We start from the raw sequence: 19,779 nt of genomic DNA, 5'->3' as shown, positions 1-19,779 counted from the left end.
ATAAAGCCCGATGATTGTTGAATAATACATGCTGAAAATGTCAAGGCCATAGCATGATTGTACAAAATGGTATGGGCTATGGAAACTTGAAAACGTAGGAAAATTTTATGTGCCAACATGCCTCAGGCCTTGTAACAAATACCTATTAAGATGAACCTTTAGTCACAGCTTCATAGTTAAGCTACACTGCCTCAAGAATACTGTGACTGCTCCATTAGAGTATCTCAATCTTGTATGCAGTTTTTCTTGAGAGGGATGATGGAATGGGAAGTGGGAAAGGGGGCACATGCCCGTTTTACCTTTCCCTTCCCCCTCCCAAGATCCGCCACTGAAAAGCACAGCACATGCAGAAATAGCAAGGAGACTAATAAACAAATAAAGCACAAACAAACAAACTAGATGATCCAATATACAATTACATTCCAAAAAGATTCAACTGATTATTCACAAGTCAAACTATGGATTGCCATGTATGTGCTTTTGGAAAAGCGTTTACTTTTTCATGTCCGGTAATGGCAATGGTATAAACGGTTTGCTGAGATTTTTTCAATTTAGTGGCCACACCAGTGCATGGTAGCTATAAAGTACACTATGATTCAGCTAAGACGAAATCTTTAGCCACGCTGTTAAGTGTATATATAGGACCAGGTAGTACTTGTGCTGCAAAGCCTTAAAATCTTTAGAAAGTTTAAATTGAAGTTTAGATCACGTTATCATACAACCCACGCACACGAATTACTCCAGATTTGCGACGGAAGTTTTCAAACAAAAATTGGATGAGGTAGCTAGGTAGCAGATATCCTGTAGCCCACGCATACAATGCAAACACCAAGTATATAAAGCGTGGAACATTAGACAAAATCATGAGTACAACTGCAGCTTAACTGAAAACTTCTGGATTCATTAGCTATCGTGGGAATATCAATTGAAGGCTTAACTATTTCTCTCGTCAACTGAAGCTAGCTACTAGGTGAGTGCTACATATGTATATGGGTGAGTCTCATTAGGCATATATTACAGAGGCCATCTCTACTAATTACAGCCTCACAAATTATGCGCTAATGTGAAAAGCTAGCTATACAATACATGTGAAATGACATCAATTATCAACCACATACACTGTAAAGTTTTAATAAATAAATAACTAAATAACACTTAGACTATCTCTTACATATTGAGTGTTACAGCAGCTATTTCAACTTATTTTTGTACACTGTAGTTAAAATGCAAAGTGGTCAAGTTTCTTTCATGGCCATTGCCTTGCTATGTCTGTTGGGGCAGGAAGCTTATGGTCAAATACCAAGAGCATGCAGTGATGTTACAAGTCTAGAAAACTTGGAGTGTTGTCCAACTACAAGTGATGGTGTGTGTGGACAGGATGCTGGTAGGGGACAGTGCACTGATTTGAACTTGCCTGTATATGACATAAACAGTGCTGATGTGCGTCGCAATTGGCCTCACTACTTCACCAAGGTTAGTACTGATACTTAAAAAGATCCTATGCATGACTCTACTATAATGGACTGCTATTATAATAATTGTACAATTGCTAGTTGTACTGACATGTATATTATTGTGGTTTCTCTTTACAGGTCTGTAAGTGCAATAGAAATTATGCGGGATATGACTGTAGTCGGTGTAAGTTTGGTCACTATGGACCTGATTGCTCTGAGTCACAAGTTCTTCCCCGACGACCACTTGCTACATACACTGATAGTGACTGGGCTGAATTCATTAATACTATTGTTCAGTCACGTTCATTTGACTCAGGGTACGTGGCTGTATTAGAAGAGGCAGTTCCAGGAACCACAAATCTCCGCATGAGTAATGTATCACTTTATAATTTGTTTGTGTGGCTTCACCACTTTGCGTCAAAAGATTCTGCTACACCAGGTAATGTAAATAAGTATGTAGTAAGCATCCATTGAATCTGCATGTAGTGATACTTGCGTATGTGTATTATGATGTAATTTGATGGCTCAAAACTTGAATTATGGTCACATACGTTTCTGCACTTGTTAATTGACCTTTTAATCCCAATACATGAATGTACATACATCAATGTCATATTACATTTTAGATGTATCAATTCGTTTGGATTATGCTCATGCCGGACCTGCATTCACAACTTGGCACAAATACTTTCACTTGTTGTTTGAGTGGGAAATACAACACATGTTAAAGAGTATGGGACACTTGGACTATCACACTTTCAGGCTACCTTACTGGGACTGGCGAATTGAAATTCAAAGATCTACTGGAATACTGTCAGATGATCTCTTTACTGAAAAGAGGCTTGGGGCAACAAGGAATGTCAGTGGTTTTCCTCGTGTATTTGGAGATATTGTTGGTGATGGATGGAACACAATATGTTGGCAAAAATTCTTTCAGATTTGTGATCCAAATGTTAACACTGGTCCCCTTCAACGTTGCCCATTCACAGGAACTAACCCTTGCAGTAGCAACAATCCTGACTGGCCTACAAGTCGGCAAGTAAATCGTGCCATGACTTTTGGAAGATATGAAAGACCACCTTATAATTTTCTATCACGAAGAAACTATCGAAGTTTTGTTGATGCTGATGTTAACTTTAATATACGTAGATGCCGTAAAGACAGAATGTGTTTTTGTTCTCCCACTTTTGACCCTGAATGTTCCCTCACAAAGTCAAATGGCTCTCGATTGATTGCACTTAAACAACAGATGCATGGCACGGTAAGTACTGCATGATTTTTTATCATTGTGTATTAATAATTTCACTTTTCTTGTTTAGGTTCATACCATTACTGGGGCAGGTGATCTCGCCACAAATCTTCCTCTTGATAAGAGAGGACAAATCGATGATGTGGTATCATCACCAAATGATCCTCTTTTCATGCCTCACCATGTCATGGTAGATTGTATGTTTGATGAATGGCTGGAGCGACACCCTGATGCAGAGTATCCTAATGATATACCAGTAACTGTTCCCACCATAGGACATCAGCATGATGACTTTATGGTTCCATTTTTCCCACTCAGTACCAACGTTGACATGTTCACACGGTCTCGTAATTTTGGATACTATTGTGACCTACCTAACATCATATAACTATGTGACTAATAATGAAAGACATTTTTATCCAACTAAACACTGTTGATAACAGGAGTTTTATGGCAGCATTGATTGTAACTTATTTTTACGTACTTACTATGAACAGTAGCAATATTGTGTTTTAGTACATAATTCCAGACTCACCAATGAAATTACTGTAACAGTATAATAGATGTAATTCTAGAATTGATTGTATAGATACATGGTATAAATGTTACTATTAATTTTTACATTCTGTTTTTAATTATTTTTGTGTTAAAAATTTACATGAACCACACTTTTAAGAAACGAATGCTTCCAGGAATCACATACAATATTTAAAACTGGTGTAAACAACTAAAACATGGGAATAGAGATCATTGAAAAACAAGAGTCAAACAAGTTACGTAGCATGTTAAACACTCACAGATCTCTATTTGGACTCAATGGATATGGCAAGCAGGAAGTGTGCAACACACAATCTTAACTATATTATTGTAACTGCATGGGATCTGTAAAAGAGTCTTATAACATTTCCAATTTTCCATGTTTCAACATTGATTATTCATAGCTACCTGTTCATAATGTTTACTTTAGCTTATCACTATAAATTTGCACTAAACAATAGTGGGATATTAGGGATATAATGTCAAGCAGGTGTATATCTTGTTTACAAATCAAGTTCTGGGTTGCCATTAAGGCTTACAATGTTAACAGTGCCGTTGTGTAGAATAGAACAACCATAAAAACTGAAAAAGCTGTGCTTCCCTTTTACTAATTGACAAAAATATCTTTAAACAATTCTTAGCAAGTACCATACATGTCTATGTTGAGTAATGGCTACACTTGTAGGAAAGGAGTATCTTAAACAATTAAACATGCATCATATCTTAATAGCAACACAGAAGATTAATTATTATAGGTTTATTGTACTAATTTAGTTGACATAACTGTTATTAAGTTACAAACACTGAATTAGGTCATTGGATGCTGCTCAGTTTTCTTTTTCAATGGTTTAAAAGATTAAAGTCTAAAGTCTAATGATCACAAGGACGCAGTCAATAAGAGGCTTTACAAGGAGTGTCTAAGCTTAGGAATCTAAAGATTACGAATAATAGAAAAATCATTAAAAAACTGAAAAACCTGTCCTTTTGTACAAAAATTTATCTAACTTCCCTAAAGAATTGTTATAAGTGCCACAAATACTTGAATGTATAGTTAATCTTGAGTAACGGCTTCAATTGTTTCATGGTGGGGTGTAGTTTGTGCTCAGATTCCCTGTTTTGGCAATTTCAGTTACAAATGTTATAACTATAACATAATCTTCTCCTAGTTTCTATGGCCGAGGATATAATATTATGTACCTGTAAGTTTATTTTGACAAATGTCAGCTATGATAAAACAATAATAAAAAGGAAGCTGTACGAATTCTACTTGGTAGGATAATTAATCATGATCATTAGAGATTTACAGTGACCAGCTCTGAATATCTGACAGCAATTTGTGCTGCAGCCTTTGGATTACCTTATACCATCCATGATATACTGTAGCCCTGACTGTACAGTAAAATTATGCCTTTGATGCTGAATTAGTACAATATTCAGCTAGAAATATTTTATGTTCTGCTATTAGGATATGATGCATGTTTGATTGTTTAGGACACATCCTTTTCTACCACAGAACAAGTGAAGTCCTTATTCAATATTGATTTTATCCAATCATTTATGTCACTAGCGAATTCTTTAAGGAAGTTAGATATAATTTCATCCTTTTTGATGATTGTTACATTTTTTTAATATTTAGACTCCTATATAGCTATGTAGACTCATTGTAAAGCCTCCTAGACTGTTTGTGATCTTTAGACTCTAATCATTTAAATCCTTGAAGATAAAAATCTAGTGTGATAATTGCCTCAAGAGTTGTTCATATCCCACACAAACGAACATGTGGAAAGAAAGTCATCAAAATTAATGATATCATATTATCCTCACTCACCTATTGCAAAGTCATGATGTCACAACAATTATTTACACAATTAATTAAGGTAGCCAGGATAGTAGAATAGTCTATACGTTAATACTAGTATCCATTTCCTTAGCTTTAGGAAACCAGACCAGTGGCAATTAGATCACATTTCTTTTTAATTTGCCTATCATGGAAATACTCCAAATCACTTGATGCAATTTTTTCAGTAGCCATTTGTGGTTTCCAAAAGGCCTTCATAGTTATATAGGAGGATGTGTATAGTTTGCAGTGAATCATATATAGGAATCAATACCTACGTAGCTCATCATAACATGCCATATCTACATTACGTTATTCTATTTAATGTACAATGGTATACATAGCCCCATAACAAGCTGGGAAGACTCTCTCATGTGGACTCTTCACTACAGAGGTAGCTACAGAAGTGCTAGCTACTTTGTGCTTTGGCTAGCTACTTTGCGCTTTGGCTAGCTATTTTGCGCTTTGGCGAGCTACTTTGCACTTTGGCTAGCTACTCTAAACTAACAACATTTTTTTTGCAATTTAAACACATCATACAACAACTATGCATAAATAATTAAGTGATATAAAGTACACAGGATGTGATACCACAAAGTGTCATGCATTGTCAACTACAACAATTAAACCATTACAGCATGATCTGTCCCATTCATCTTACTACACAAGTCTCTATCATAAATCTTAGTGCGTGCGTGCGTGCGTGCGTGCGTGCGTGCGTGCGTGCGTGCGTGCGTGCGTGCGTGCGTGCGTGCGTGCGTGCGTGCGTGCGTGCGTGCGTGCGTGCGTGCGTGCGTGCGTGCGTGCGTGCGTGCGTGCGTGCGTGCGTGCGTGCGTGCGTGCGTGCGTGCGTGCGTGCGTGCGTGCGTGCGTGCGTGCGTGCGTGCGTGCGTTCGTGCGTGCGTGCGTGCGTGCGTGCGTGCGTGCGTGCGTGCGTGCGTGCGTGCGTGCGTGCGTGCGTGCGTGCGTTCGTGCGTGCGTGCGTGCGTGCGTGCGCAACCTTATATCGTATGAGTTTATAGACGAATAGTCTATAGTACACCGTCGCCCGGTTATGGACTATATGTCTATAAACGCAATTCGCTACATATAGACTATTACTCTATACTAGGGTCCGCAATCCGAAAAATCAACTTTTACAAATCGATCCCCCTACCATTGTGGGTTGTACATTGTAGTATCCCATTGCTAGATCCACCATGAAACCGGAGGCACGATTGTTGTCTTCACAGAAATATCGACTTTAGTATTTCGTGAGATGCAAAAATTATTTTTAAAATTTCGTGCTCCACACAAAGAACAGGATAGAACTTGCTACTTAGATAGGTATTATCTAGAGTTAATGTAGTTAAAAAGTACGCACAGTAATAAGCAAATGATTCACTGGGTTCCCGGCACAGGGTTGCTTTCTCTCAAAAAGCAGAAAACGAAACACAAATTTTCGAATTCAAACTGCCCTACCAGCCAAGACAAAAAAAGCCAACTCTTCCTCATAGTGATGTGATAAGGTTGGATGCATAGTCTGTCTATGCTGTTAGTCTGGAAAGGATCTGAGACTTCTCACCATCTGGGTGAAGAACGTCAAAAATTTCGTGCGTCATTTCAAGGGATTCTCTCAATGGTACCAAAGTGCTTTCCAGTACTTCTGATGACACACTGGTCACTTAATTTTGTTTAGAATGATGATAAAGGATGGATCAAAACGTTTGGTAGTAGTAGTAGTTGGTGTTTCTGTGATTTCATATGGTGTAATATACCAGCAGCTCACCAGGAGCTCCACCCAGCTCGAATCAAAAATGAAAGATTTTATGCTTTTTTCGGTTTGTTTTTGGATGTTTTGCAGCATAATGATGATGTAGGGTGATCTAGTGAAAACTTGAAGCTGCTGTGGAGCGTGATGGGTGAAGTCAAATTTGGACGATTTTGCTGCCTCCCTGGATGCATAGCTTAGAGCGAGGCGTGGAAGCCGTGGATGAAATAATAATTGACAACCGCTACTACCAAACGTTCAGGGACATCTTTTGCCATATAGTTTTAGTTTATAATTGATGATTGTTGTGGCTGAAGAAGCGCTGGAAATGGCTAGAAAGCGCGACACAATTCTTTGATGCTGCAGAAAAATTTGACGCTCGTCACCCAGATGGTGAGAAGTCTCAGATCTTTTCCAAACTAACAGCATAGATAGACTATGCACCCAACCTTATCGAAACACTATGAGGAAGAGTTAGCTTCTCTTACCCTGGGTGGCAGGGCAGTTTGAATTCGAAACTTCGTATCGCTTTGTCTGTTTTTTTCAAAGAAAACAACCCTGTGCCGGGCACCCAGCAGATCATTTACTTATTTCTGTGCGTACTTTTCAACTACAACAACTCTGGATACGATTTGGCTAAGTAGCAAGTTTCATCCGGTCCTTTGTGTGGAGAACGAAATTTTAAAAATAAATTTTGCATCTTGCGAGATACTGAAAACGATATTTCTGTGAAGACAACAATCGTCCCTCCGGTTTCATGATGGATCAAGCAATGGGATACTACAATGAACATCCCACAATGGTAGGGAGATTGATTTGTAGAAGTTGATTTTTCGGATTGCGGACCCTACCTATACTAGGGTCCGCAATCCGAAAAATCAACTTTCACAAATCAATCCCTCTACCATTGTGGGATGTTCATTGTAGTATCCCATTGCTAGATCCATCATGAAACCGGAGGCACGATTGTTGTCTTCACAGAAATATCGATTTTAGTATTTCGTGAGATGCAAAAATTATTTTTAAAATTTCGTGCTCCACACAAAGAACAGGATGGAACTTGCTACTTAGCTAGATATTATCTAGAGTTAATGTAGTTAAAAAGTACGCACAGTAATAAGCAAATGATTCATTGGGTTACCGGCACAGGGTTGCTTTCTCTCAAAAAGCAGAAAACAAAACACGAATTTTCAAATTCAAACTGCCCTACCAGCCAAGATAAGAAAAGCCAACTCTTCCTCATAGTAATGTGATAAGGTTGGATGCATAGTCTGTCTATGCTGTTAGTCTGGAAAGGATCTGAGACTTCTCACCATCTGGGTGAAGAACATCAAAATTTTCGTGCATCATTTCAAGGGATTCTCTCAATGGTACCAAAGTGCTTTCCAGTACTTCTGATGCCACACTGGTCACTTAATTTTGTTTAGAATGATGATAAAAGATGGTTCAAAACGTTTGGTAGTAGTAGTAGTAGTTGGTATTTCTGTGATTTCATATGATGCAGTATACCAGCAGCTCACCAGGAGCTCCACCCAGCTCGAATCAAAAATGAAAGATTTTGTGCATTTTTCGTTTGTTTTGGGATGTTTTGAAGCATAATGGTGATGTAGGGTGATCTAGTGAAGATTTGAAGCTACTGTGGAGCGTGAGAGGTGAAGTCAAATTTGGACGATTTTGCTGCCTCCCTTGATGCATAGCTTAGAGCGAGGCGTGGAAGCTGTGGATGAAACAATAATTGACAACCGCTATTACCAAACGTTCAGGGACATCTTTTGCCATAGTTTTAGTCTATAATTGATGATTGTTGTGGCTGCAGAAGCGCTGGAAATGGCTAGAAAGCGCGACGCAATTCTTTGATGCTGCAGAAAATTTTGATGCTCGTCACCCAGATGGTGAGAAGTCTCAGATCTTTTCTAAACTAACAGCATAGACAGACTATGCACCCAACCGTATCGAAACACTATGAGGAATAGTTGGCTTCTCTTGCCCTGGGTGGTAGGGCAGTTTGAATTCGAAACTTCGTATTTCTTTGTCTGTTTTTTCAAAGAAAGCAACCCTGTACCGGGCGCCCAGCAAATCATTTACTTATTTCTGTGCGTAGTTTTCAACTACAACAACTCTGGACACGATTTGGCTAAGTAGAAAGTTTCATCCGGTCCTTTGTGTGGAGCACGAAATTATAAAAATAAATCTTGCATCTTGTGAGATACTGAAAATGATATTTCTGTGAAGCCAACAATCGTGCCTCCAGTTTCATGGTGGATCAAGCAATGGGATACTACAATGAACATCCCACAATGGTAGGAGGATTGATTTGTAGAAGTTGATTTTTCGGATTGCGGACCCTATCTATACCCTCGATATAGAGTATTTCTCCATAGAAACTACGGGACCATGAGCGATGGCCGGTTTCACGTGACAGTGGTGTGCTTATTTTGGGGAACAGGTTAATTGGTCAGTTTGATTTGATTAAGCAGCTTCTTCCTTCGCCTCGCCTTTGACTCAGAAATGGATCAAAGCTTTGTTTCTCGGGTAATTTTAATTAGCTACTGTATATATGTATTGAAGGCTCTGTCAGCGCCCGCCCCTGTCGGGTGCTACCACGTGCTACCAGGATAGTCATTGTGTGCCTAGAGAGGGTACAGTCTCACCACGAGAACATTCAATACAGCTACTACCTAGATTTTATTGTCTATCAAAGTCATGGCCTAGAGAGAGCCTGTACGGTCTTACCACGAGAAATTCAGTATCTAGATTGTATTGTGCATCTGAAAGTTATGGTCTAGCGTTCTCTCCTTCAGTCTTGTATTGATATAGTGCTGCACACAAGCTCATAGTTAGCTAGTTTTATACAAAATCAACGGGTTCAGCAGCTATAGCTACCATATGGGTCAAAACTACACAGGGTATTTGACAGATACTTCGTGATTCCTGGGATACTATGAGAAATCTGTCAATTTATATCCTAGTTGGGTTACTCAGTCTACAGGCTATAGCTATACCCCAACTGAAATAAGGTATGGATAACAGCAGCCCCGACCAGATCCAGATAGCAACAGATTTCTGTGCATTGGTCCGCACACATTGCATTGGAAAGAGCAAGGGGTAGCTAACGTCTTGGGACTCTCGTACACCTATCTGAGAAATCCAATTATAAATACATGAAATATTTATTGAAATAATACAGTTTGAAATACTTAAATATTGGGACTCTCGTACACCTTGTTGGGTTTTTGTGTGGGCGCTGGCTACATCTTGGGAAAGAGCAAGCCTGGTTTGCCATAATGAGGTTTGTACTCTGTCCTGGGGGCTTATAATGCCAGTGACACAATTAATTTCAAAATATTCTTTCCGTGAAGTAAAATATTAATGCATACTAAAAAAAACAATATAGCTAACTTAAACATGAATGTATCCACTTCATGATGTTTTTAACTCAAGACCATGCTCTAGATAGTACATTATATTGTCTGTAGCGAGGCCGGGTAAGCTCAGAGGATCCAGAGGTATGACACATGTTTCATTAATCTGGCTTTATGGCATTGTGGAGACCTTAAATACAATTTCCAGTGCTATTCTCTTCCATTATTTCTGTTTCATGAGGTATGTGCTATCTATCTACCCAACTCTACTGACAATTGACAATTATATTATAGCAAATATCTACATCATTGTAGATGTAACATGTATTGTCATTGTCTGCATCACAGACATTGTCTGCCTGTCCATTAAATCAATATAAACTTGAAATTCTGTGAAGACATTACAGTTTTTACTTATTGTATACTGTATGGTCATGTTCAGCATATAGCTACTGATTAGCAGGCTACTCATGTGAACTATGAATTCAAATCTGAATTATGAATTTCAAATCTGAATTATGAATTTCAAATCTAGGCATTGTTTGCCACAAATAACCTTCTGCTAACTGTAGTAGTTTTCTCAGTCACTCTAGCATTCCGGGTTGCGGTAAACAGCATTTTAATGGGAAAATGTCTGATAGCAATAATTTTACGTTCAACTTGTCATCAAGTGGGGTATTGTCATTGTCTATAGTTGCATGTGTACAAGGCTATATAGTTAACTACATATACTATGATGCGTGCATGTGTGTGTGCGTGTGTGTGTGTATGTGTGTGTGTGTGTGTGCGTGTGTGTATGTGTGTGTGTGTGTGTGTGTGTGTGCAGTCTTAAAAGTTGTCAATGATATACTGTACCATACAGCCTAAGTCAGATATGAGCTATCCATCCTATATTTTTATCTTGGTAATCTTAGTGCTATCATACAAAATCATAATCAGTATACGACTGATCAGTTCTTTCTGCCAGCCGTAGCTAGCTACTTAATTGTACATATGTGTTAGGCCATACTTGCCTATTGTTGCTCGTACCCTGCTGACCCAATTTTGAAGAAAAGAAATTATATTTGTAATCACTGCGAAAAAATTTAGATACTCTAACAGAACAGTCAGATGGTACAATTTTTATCTCAAAAGTAAAGGAGTGGATCACTTAATACCAGCATTCCTCACCCCTGACTAAGAAAATCTACAATACGTCAGTGCCATGTATAGCTCATCGAGCTATATATGTAACTACTAGCTATGTTTATAATCATTTATGATAGTTATGTCACTAGGGATTTGACAGGTCTGCATACAGTACAGTATAAATGTTTCTTCAATCTGACTTACTAATCTATTATTTTTGTAATAGATGTAGCTTGTAACCCAAAATTATAAAGAAGTTTTTTGCCTATCAACCAACCCATTTTGTTGCAAAATTGATCCGAACAACAACTTTTCAAATAGGTATGGCCTTAATTAGCTGGCCTATATATTAAGAATATACTACATTTATTAGATTTGCATTGCTGTTTCATGCTAGTTAATTATATTGTTGTACTTCTGCAGCATTACTGGGTGAAGAATGTATAAGTGCTATAGAGTAAGCAGTGAACTCCAGCATACAGCAGCTTATTTTACTGCTCAGATTTATATAGCAGGCTGCAAGTTCCCTAAAAGCTTTATAGCCAGCAAAACTCAACAAAACCAACCATAACATGTGTAAAAGATCAGTCCATATTCATGTAATGAGGTGGTCAAATTATAGTACTCTGCATGTTTATTGTAAAGAGGTGGGTCCTTATACAGGTGGTCAGTACAAAACAATTATCATTATTATGTACAAGCTATGATTGGTATTTAACTATACGACAGGTTCATTGTTACATGTGGTCCTTAGAAGCTGAGACCACCAAGTTGTACTCTAGCAAACCTTATGAAACCTTCAACCATTTCTGTTTTCTTTTTCTAAATAGAAGTTTAGGCACTAGGACTTTGTCCATATCCATATATGTGTGGCCAGCCACAAGTCATCTAATCTCTTTTTAAAGTTTGATATGGTGGGTGCTGAAACCACTTCAGTTGGTAAATAGTTCCACTGATTTCTCTGTGTAAAAAAGCTGGCTTTCAATTGTAATCTGCACTGCTGTTTGTAGAGTTTCAGATGGTGACCCCTTTTGTGGGAGATGGGGTAAAGCATAAATTTGACCAGTCAATATCATGATAACCTTTTAGGAGTTCATATGTCTCTATGAGGTTGCCACATTGTCTTCGGCAATATAAAACGAATAAATTTTTAAGTTCCTTCAGACTAAAAACTCATATAGCAGATCAGCTAAAACAGCTGCTAGGTTAGTTTACCATCTTTGTACTCTCTCCAGGGTATCAATGTCCTTAGCTAAGCATGGACACCAAAGTTGCACACAATACTCTAGGTGAGGTCTTACATAAGTCTTGTACAAAAAATAAATAGTTCTTTAGGAAGATCTTTACAAATGTCCTTTTGAGAATTTCCAGAATTTGTGTCACACAAGCAGCAGCTTTATCACAATGCATGCAAGCAAGGATAATGTAGTCCAAACACCCAAGTCTTTTTCAAAGTCAACTTAATTCAATTGCAGTAGCTAGGGACCTTGGGGTAGTAGAAGTTCCCATTGTGTAAATTGTACTTAAAGGTTTACCAATGTGCATAACTTTATATTTCTCAAGGTTGAAATCAAGTTGAGAAGCCCGCAGAATCTTGACCATCCTTGCGTGTTGTCCAAGTCTTGCTTCATTTTAACTATGGCAACGCCTCTTGTGAAATGGTGTTGATATTCACTGGACTCTATGGACTACTGGACTGAAACACTAGCTAGGATCAATTCTTTAGAGGACTTTGTTAGGGACTTAGTTTAATGGAAGCTATACATTTCTTGATGTCAATTGGCAGTCTGCTGGTAGATCAGTTTATGATGTGGAATTAATAGTTGGAGGTGGCTTTTAATACAGATGGTTTCTAAGATGAACTCCACTGCTATGTAATTGCTCGTACAAAACACGTATATTATTATGTTGCATGAGTGCTTGTCAATGAGTGTACCATTAACTAGATTTCATTGCTCAAGTATCATTTTTAAAAACATTTTTGTGATCATCATATTTATTTAGCAAACTTGCGAATCAGTTGCAAAAGAGATTGAAGAAATATTAGTTAGCAAGTGTACAGGAAAGAAGCCCACAAAGGAACTTGTACTGAATGAACTGGAAAGTGCTGTAGAATCTCTTGCTTCCAATTCATGCAAGGCAAAGCGTCGTAAAAAGTTAAAACAGATTAGTGGACGGCAATACAATTATGAAGGCCACAGGAAAGTGAATTCATCAGCAACAAGGCCTCGTCATAGAGATCGTCACAGCTCAGCCTCAAGAATGAATGTTGATCTTGATTCAAATACAGGTAACAGGCATGCAATGCATCATGATATGCCTATGTAAAGAGCTATGTACATCACTGGCAGACCTTTATCAAGAACTTGCATGATCAATCAAGACAACATGCAGTGATTTGTAAATAAAGCTGGCTGAGATACATTTGCATTTGTCTAGTTTTACATTTGCTACACAAAATTCATGTGGTCAATTAACAATGTGAATTTCATGTATCAATGCATTCTCCATCTCCTCTAGTAAGGTATATGTGTGTACTATATACACCGTAATGTAGATGCCTGTTATCTTGATACTGTTAGTGCATTTAACAAAGGGAAAATGGCACAGCCTTTCACAAATTAATAATCCCAACTTTTACATAAGAAGTAAGTTTGTGATTAATTATCATAAATTTTGGGCAAAAGCATACAAGTTCACAATTTACAATAATATAAATAGATTTGTTGTAATCTATTTATAGATTAGCAATAATATTTATAGATTTGTTTTAATCTATCTATTTTTGATTTGTTGTTTTAATAATTTTAATAATGACAATTCAAGTAAATTTTGTGAAGTGGCACAAAAATTCACCTGAATTGTCGTTATTAAAAATTTTACCATTAACCTACCATCACAGCCATTTCTTGGCCGCCACCTTGGATTTCACATCTTTTTTCACCATAGCCTTTCTGAGGGCCACACACTTTTTTTACAGCTTGGCTGTTTTGGATTAGATTTCATTTCTTTTTGTATTTGTATACCCCAAAGCCGGCCTATGGCCAGCTTTGGGACTTTTTAACCTATGTTTTTTTTCTTTACTACAGGAAGAAGAAAAGATGAAGTAGATGTACTTTAAATATTTTATCAGTAAATGTACAAATTATATATATAATACATATGTGATCGGATTTGCGAAAAGGGGTCTTCCACACACATCCAATTTGCCAACTTTGACAATTGATAACTTCAGATTGGAAAGAGCTATTGCCTTGAAATTTGGACAGTGGTGATTTCTTTGCAGCTGAACTCTCTACATGATAGTTTCTTTGTAGCTGAACTCTCTACAAGGTAATTTCTTCTAGCTGATCTCTCTACAGGGAGATTTTTTGTAGCTGAACTATCTACAAGGTAACTTCTTCTAGCTGATCTCTCTACAGGGAGATTTGTTTGTAGCTGAATTCTTTACAGGTGATTTGTTTGCAGCTGAGCTCTTTACAGAATGGTTTCTTTGTAGCTGAACTCTCTACAAAGTAACTTCTTCTAGCTGATCTCTCTACAGGGTGATTTGTTTGTAGCTGAACTCTCTACAGGTGATTTGTATGTAGCTGAATTCTGTACAGGTGATTTGTTTGTAGCTGAATTCTGTACAGGTGGTTTCTTTGTAGCTGAACTCTCTAAAAGGTAACTTCTTCTAACTGATCTTTCTACAGGGCAATTTGTTTCTGGCAGAATTTTCTACAGGGTGATTTCTTTGCAGCTGAACTCTCTACATGATGTTTTCTTTGTAGCTGAACACTCTACAAGGTAATTTCTTCTAACTGATCTCTCTACAGGGTGATTTGTTTGTAGCTGAACTCTCTACAAGTTAACTTCTTCTAGCTGATCTCTCTACATGGTGATTTGTTTGTAGCTGAATTCTGTATAGGTGATTTGTTTGCAGCTGAGCTCTTTAAATAATGGTTTCTTTGTAGTTGAACTCTCTCAAGGTAACTTCTTCTAGCTGATGTCTTTACAGGGTCACTGGTTTGTAGCTGAATTCTCTACAACGTAACTTTTTCTAGATCATCTTTCTACAGGGTGATTTATTTGTAGCTGAATTCTGTACAGGTGGTTTGTTTGCAGCTGAGCTCTTTAAAGAATGGTTTCTTTGTAGCTGAACTCTCTACAAGGTAACTTCTTCTAGCTGATGTCTCTACAATGTCACTAGTTTGTAGTTGAGCTCTCTACATGGTGGTTTTTTTGTAACTGAACTCTCTACAACGTGACCTCTTCTAGCTGATCTTTCTACAGGGTGATTTGTTTGAAGCTGAACTCTCTACAAGGTAACTTTTCTAGCTGATCTCTCTACAGGTAGATTTGTTTGTAGCTGAACTCTCTACATGATGGTTTCTTTGTAGTTGAACTCTCTCAACGTAACTTCTTCTAGCTGATGTCTTTACAGGGTCACTAGTTTGTAGCTGAATTCTCTACATGGTGGTTTCTTTGTAACTGAACTCTCTACAAGGTAACTTTTTCTAGCTCATCTTTCTACAGGGTGATTTATTTGTAGCTGAATTCTGTACAGGTGGTTTGTTTGCAGCTGAGCTCTTTAAAGAATGGTTTCTTTGTAGCTGAACTCTCTACAAGGTAACTTCTTCTAGCTGATGTCTCTACAAGGTCACTAGTTTGTAGCTGAGCTCTCTACATGGTGGTTTTTTTGTAACTGAACTCTCTACAAGGTGACCTCTTCTAGCTGATCTTTCTACAGGGTGATTTGTTTGAAGCTGAACTTTCTACAAGGTAACTTCTTCTAGCTGATCTCTCTACAGGGAGATTTGTTTGTAGCTGAACTCTCTATAAGGTGATTTGTTTGTAGTTGATCTCTCTGCAGGTTGATTTGTTTTAGCTGAACTCTCTACAGGCTGATTTGTTTGTAGCCGATCTCTCTACAGGGTAATTTGTTTGTAGCTGAACTCTCTACAAGTTGATTTGTGTGTAGCTGATCTCTCTGCAGGTTGATTTGTTTGTAGCCGATCTCTCTACAGGGCAATTTGTTTGTAGCTGATCTCTCTACAGGGTGATTTTTTTTGTAGCTGACCTCTCTTCAGGGTGATTTGTTTCTAGCTGATCTCTCTACAGGGTGATTTTTTGTAGCTGACCTCTCTTCAGGGTGATTTGTTTCTAGCTGATTGCTCTACAGGTTGATTTGTTTGTAGATGAACTCTCTACAGGGTAATTTGCTTGTAGCTGAACTCCTTACTTTGTGTCTAGTTTGTAGCTGATCTCTCTACAGGGTGATTTGTTTGTAGCTGAACTCCTTACATTGTGTGTAGTTTCTAGCTGATCTCTCTACAGGGTGATTTGTTTGTAGCTGATCTCTCTACAAGTTGATTTGTGTGTATATAGATGATCTCTCAGCAGGTTGATTTGTTTGTAGCCGATCTCTCTACAGGTTGATTTGTTTGTAGCTGATCTCTCTACAGGGTGATTTTTTTTGTAGCTGAACTCTCTGCAAAATGTTTTGTTTGTAGTTGATCTCTCCACAAGGTGATTTTTTTGTAGCTGACCTCTCTTCAGGGTGATTTGTTTCTAGCTGATATCTCTACAGGGTGATTTTTTGTAGCTGACCTCTCTTCAGGGTGATTTGTTTCTAGCTGATCGCTCTACAGTTTGGTTTGTTTGTAGCTGAACTCTCTACATGGTGATTTGCCTGTAGCTGAACTCCTTACATTGTGTCTAGTTTCTAGCTGATCTCTCTACAGGGTGATTTGTTTGTAGCTGATCTCTCTACAAGTTGAATTGTGTGTAGCTGATCTCTCTGCAGGTTGATTTGTTTGTAGCCGATCTCTCTACAAGGTAATTTGTTTGTAGCTGAACTGTCTAAAAGGTGATTTGTTTGTAGCTGATCTCTCTGCAGGTTGATTTGTTTTAGCTGAACTCTCTACAGGGTGATTGCTTGTAGCTGAACTCCTTACATTGTGTCTAGTTTCTAGCTGATGTCTCTACAGGGTGATTTTTTGTAGCTGAACTCTCTTCAGGGTGATTTGTTTCTAGCTGATCTCTCTACAGGTAGATTTGTGTTGATTTGTTCATTGCTGATCGCTCTAAAGGTAATTGATTTGTTGCAGTTGAACACCCTGCAAAGTGTTTTGTTTGTAGCTGATCACTCTAAAGGGTAATTTGTTTGTAGCTGAACTCTCTCCACAGTGACTTGTGTGTAGCAGAATTCTGTGTAACTGAATTCTCTAGAGAGTGACTTAATTGTAGCTGAATTCTCTACACAGTGCATGACTTGTTTATAGCTGAACTTTCTTCAGTGTGACTTGTAATGTTCTGAATCTCTATAGTGGTATATTTGCTTAACTCTCCACATGGTGACTGTCTTCTTGCTGAACTGTCTATAAGATTAACTGTTTGCAGCTGAACTCCCTACAGAATAATTTGTGATGTAATAAAATTCTATAATGGAGTAAATAAATTAGCCGAATGCTCTATTAGGGTGACTGTTCTATTAGAGTATCTCGATCTCGCATTTGCTACACGGAGTTGGCTTTCGAATCATAACTCAGTGGTTTGTAATCCGATTCTTCTGTACTACTGCAAAGACTTTCTATGAAGATTATTCCAGCTATACACCGATTTTCAGCTCATTGCTCTAAGCGGTTTGCCTAGTAGGCGTGAAAACTAATACTTTTTTATTCATAAAAATCGATCGCGTAATTGTGACACAGGTTGGGTTTTGTGTCATATCTCCGTGGTCTTTATCTCGATTCCTTTCAAACCACCAAAAGGCACTCCTACGATGGTTACTCCATCAACATAGCAATTTTCAACTCATTCCATGAAGCGGTTTACCCTGTAGGCGTGACAACAAATCGATCTTGTTTTACGCGAATAATCGGTCATAACTCCTGAACCATTCATCGGATTTGTACCAAAATCGATGCTATGATTCGCCTTTGGACTCCCTTTCTGTGTGCCAAATTTCAAGGCGATCGGAGTACGCGTTTGCTTGTTATAGCAATTTTTGCAAGTGTGCGAAAAGACGAAGAAGAAGAAAAAAAACGAAGAAAAAAAAACCAAACTTTGGCAGCTCGTATCTCGGAAATGGCTGGAGCGATTTCCTTCAAATTTGGAATGTAGACTCCCTTGGCTGGCGGGCAACTGTGTAGCAAATTTGGTTCCAATCAGATAAGTGATCACCGAGATACAAAGGTGTGAAAATGACGTTTTCGTTCTTCCTGTCAATATACTCACGGTGTGGCGCGCCGGCTTCTTGGGCCGCACGACACACTACCGTGTGTCTTGATACACCGTAATGTAGATGCCTGTTATCTTGATACTGTTAGTACATTTAACAAAGGGAAAATAGCACAGCCTTTCACAAATTAATAATCCCAACTTTTACATAAGAAGTAAGTTTGTGATTAATTATCATAAATTTTGGGCAGAAGCATACAAGTTCACAATTTACAATAATATAAATAGATTTGTTTTTGCAGATGAGGTACCTATATCTAATGATTCAGTAGATATGACATGGTCAAGTGCAGTGACAGATGAATTGGACCAGGAGTATGGTGACAATATTGAATCAGAGAGTGATCCTAAATGTGAACTACAATAGTCCCTTGCAATGCAGACATGTTTTTTTTATTAATACAGGTGAACTTGATGCATTGTGCATTGAAATTGAGCACAATCTAAAAGAATACCAAGCCAAGCAAAATGCAAGTGGATCTGCCTGGCGTCAACGCATAGAAAGAAGAGAGGAAGCATGGGAAGTCAATCGCAGAGCCATATTCGAGCATGTGGTGAGAAATGAGACTCTGCCAGAACAAAACGTAATGAGAAGCATGCATAATGTGCATGCATGTATATTAAGTGTTTCAATGATGTAGGACTGTTCTTTGTGTTGGAAAAGGGCTTTTATATGCTGTTCCAATTGTGGTTCTGCCGTGCTGTTGTGTGCAGCCTGTGATGATGTCATTCATAGCAGTCATCCACTACATGACAGAGAAATCTGGTGTGGATCGCACTTTGTACCAGTACCACCAACAACTAGTATTTGTGAAGAAAATCTAGAGTTTATCACCATAAGTAAGTATTTAAACTTGTGAATAATGTTTTGACACACAAGCAATTATGCATGGGTCTTTGGCTATCACCCTCATTAGATGTTTCTATATCTGTATGACAGGAAGATTCTGGCCGTTAAAGCAGCCATGGAGGTGCCCCAGTTGTGAAAGTGTAGGAACCTACAAAAGAATTCCTATTAATCAAGATAGGTGCATTGTGATAACACCAGAAGGTAATGTGTGTAGTATGGATGAATTCTTTTTTTAATTTTATGCAACGAGGGCTTAAACATTACAGAATGTCTAGAAAGAATCTTACTAAAAGTTATATAATTTCTTCATTATTCTCCTAGGAATTTGACACCAAGTGTAACACATTTAGAATTCCATGGAATTCTATGCATAGAAGGAAAAAAATTG

At 38.1% G+C, this 19,779-nt stretch overlaps 2 protein-coding genes across 2 annotated transcripts; both read left to right on the top strand.

The window, feature by feature from the left end:
- Positions 1-1,623: 1,623 nt before the first annotated feature.
- LOC136245405 (tyrosinase-like) lies at positions 1,624-3,380 on the top strand. Its single transcript, XM_066036932.1, has 3 exons — positions 1,624-1,893; positions 2,081-2,715; positions 2,774-3,380. Exons 1-3 carry the CDS (start codon positions 1,821-1,823, stop codon positions 3,089-3,091), a joined length of 1,026 nt encoding a protein of 341 aa, XP_065893004.1. The 5' UTR covers positions 1,624-1,820; the 3' UTR covers positions 3,092-3,380.
- Positions 3,381-9,231: 5,851 nt separating this feature from the next.
- On the top strand, positions 9,232-19,491 carry LOC136245397 (uncharacterized). Its single transcript, XM_066036924.1, has 6 exons — positions 9,232-9,359; positions 13,322-13,607; positions 18,784-18,894; positions 18,947-19,125; positions 19,183-19,381; positions 19,459-19,491. The coding sequence occupies exons 1-6, from the start codon at positions 9,336-9,338 to the stop codon at positions 19,476-19,478; spliced, it is 819 nt and encodes a 272-aa protein (XP_065892996.1). The 5' UTR covers positions 9,232-9,335; the 3' UTR covers positions 19,479-19,491.
- Positions 19,492-19,779: the final 288 nt, after the last annotated feature.

The sequence above is a fragment of the Dysidea avara genome, chromosome 2, assembly GCF_963678975.1.
Source record: "Dysidea avara chromosome 2, odDysAvar1.4, whole genome shotgun sequence".
Taxonomy (NCBI): Eukaryota; Metazoa; Porifera; class Demospongiae; order Dictyoceratida; family Dysideidae; genus Dysidea; species Dysidea avara.
Note: the sequence above shows the minus strand (reverse complement) of the source record. Positions and strands in the feature narration are given on the sequence as shown.

Coding starts and splice junctions, on each gene's coding strand:
- LOC136245405 (XM_066036932.1), top strand. CDS start 1,821: ATGAGTAATGTATCACTTTATAATTTGTTTGTGTGGCTTCACCACTTT. Junction 1,894..2,080: donor AAAAGATTCTGCTACACCAG/GTAATGTAAATA, acceptor ATTACATTTTAG/ATGTATCAATTCGTTTGGAT. Junction 2,716..2,773: donor AACAACAGATGCATGGCACG/GTAAGTACTGCA, acceptor TTTCTTGTTTAG/GTTCATACCATTACTGGGGC.
- LOC136245397 (XM_066036924.1), top strand. CDS start 9,336: ATGGATCAAAGCTTTGTTTCTCGG. Junction 9,360..13,321: donor ATCAAAGCTTTGTTTCTCGG/GTAATTTTAATT, acceptor ATATTTATTTAG/CAAACTTGCGAATCAGTTGC. Junction 19,382..19,458: donor TCTAGAGTTTATCACCATAA/GTAAGTATTTAA, acceptor CACCCTCATTAG/ATGTTTCTATATCTGTATGA.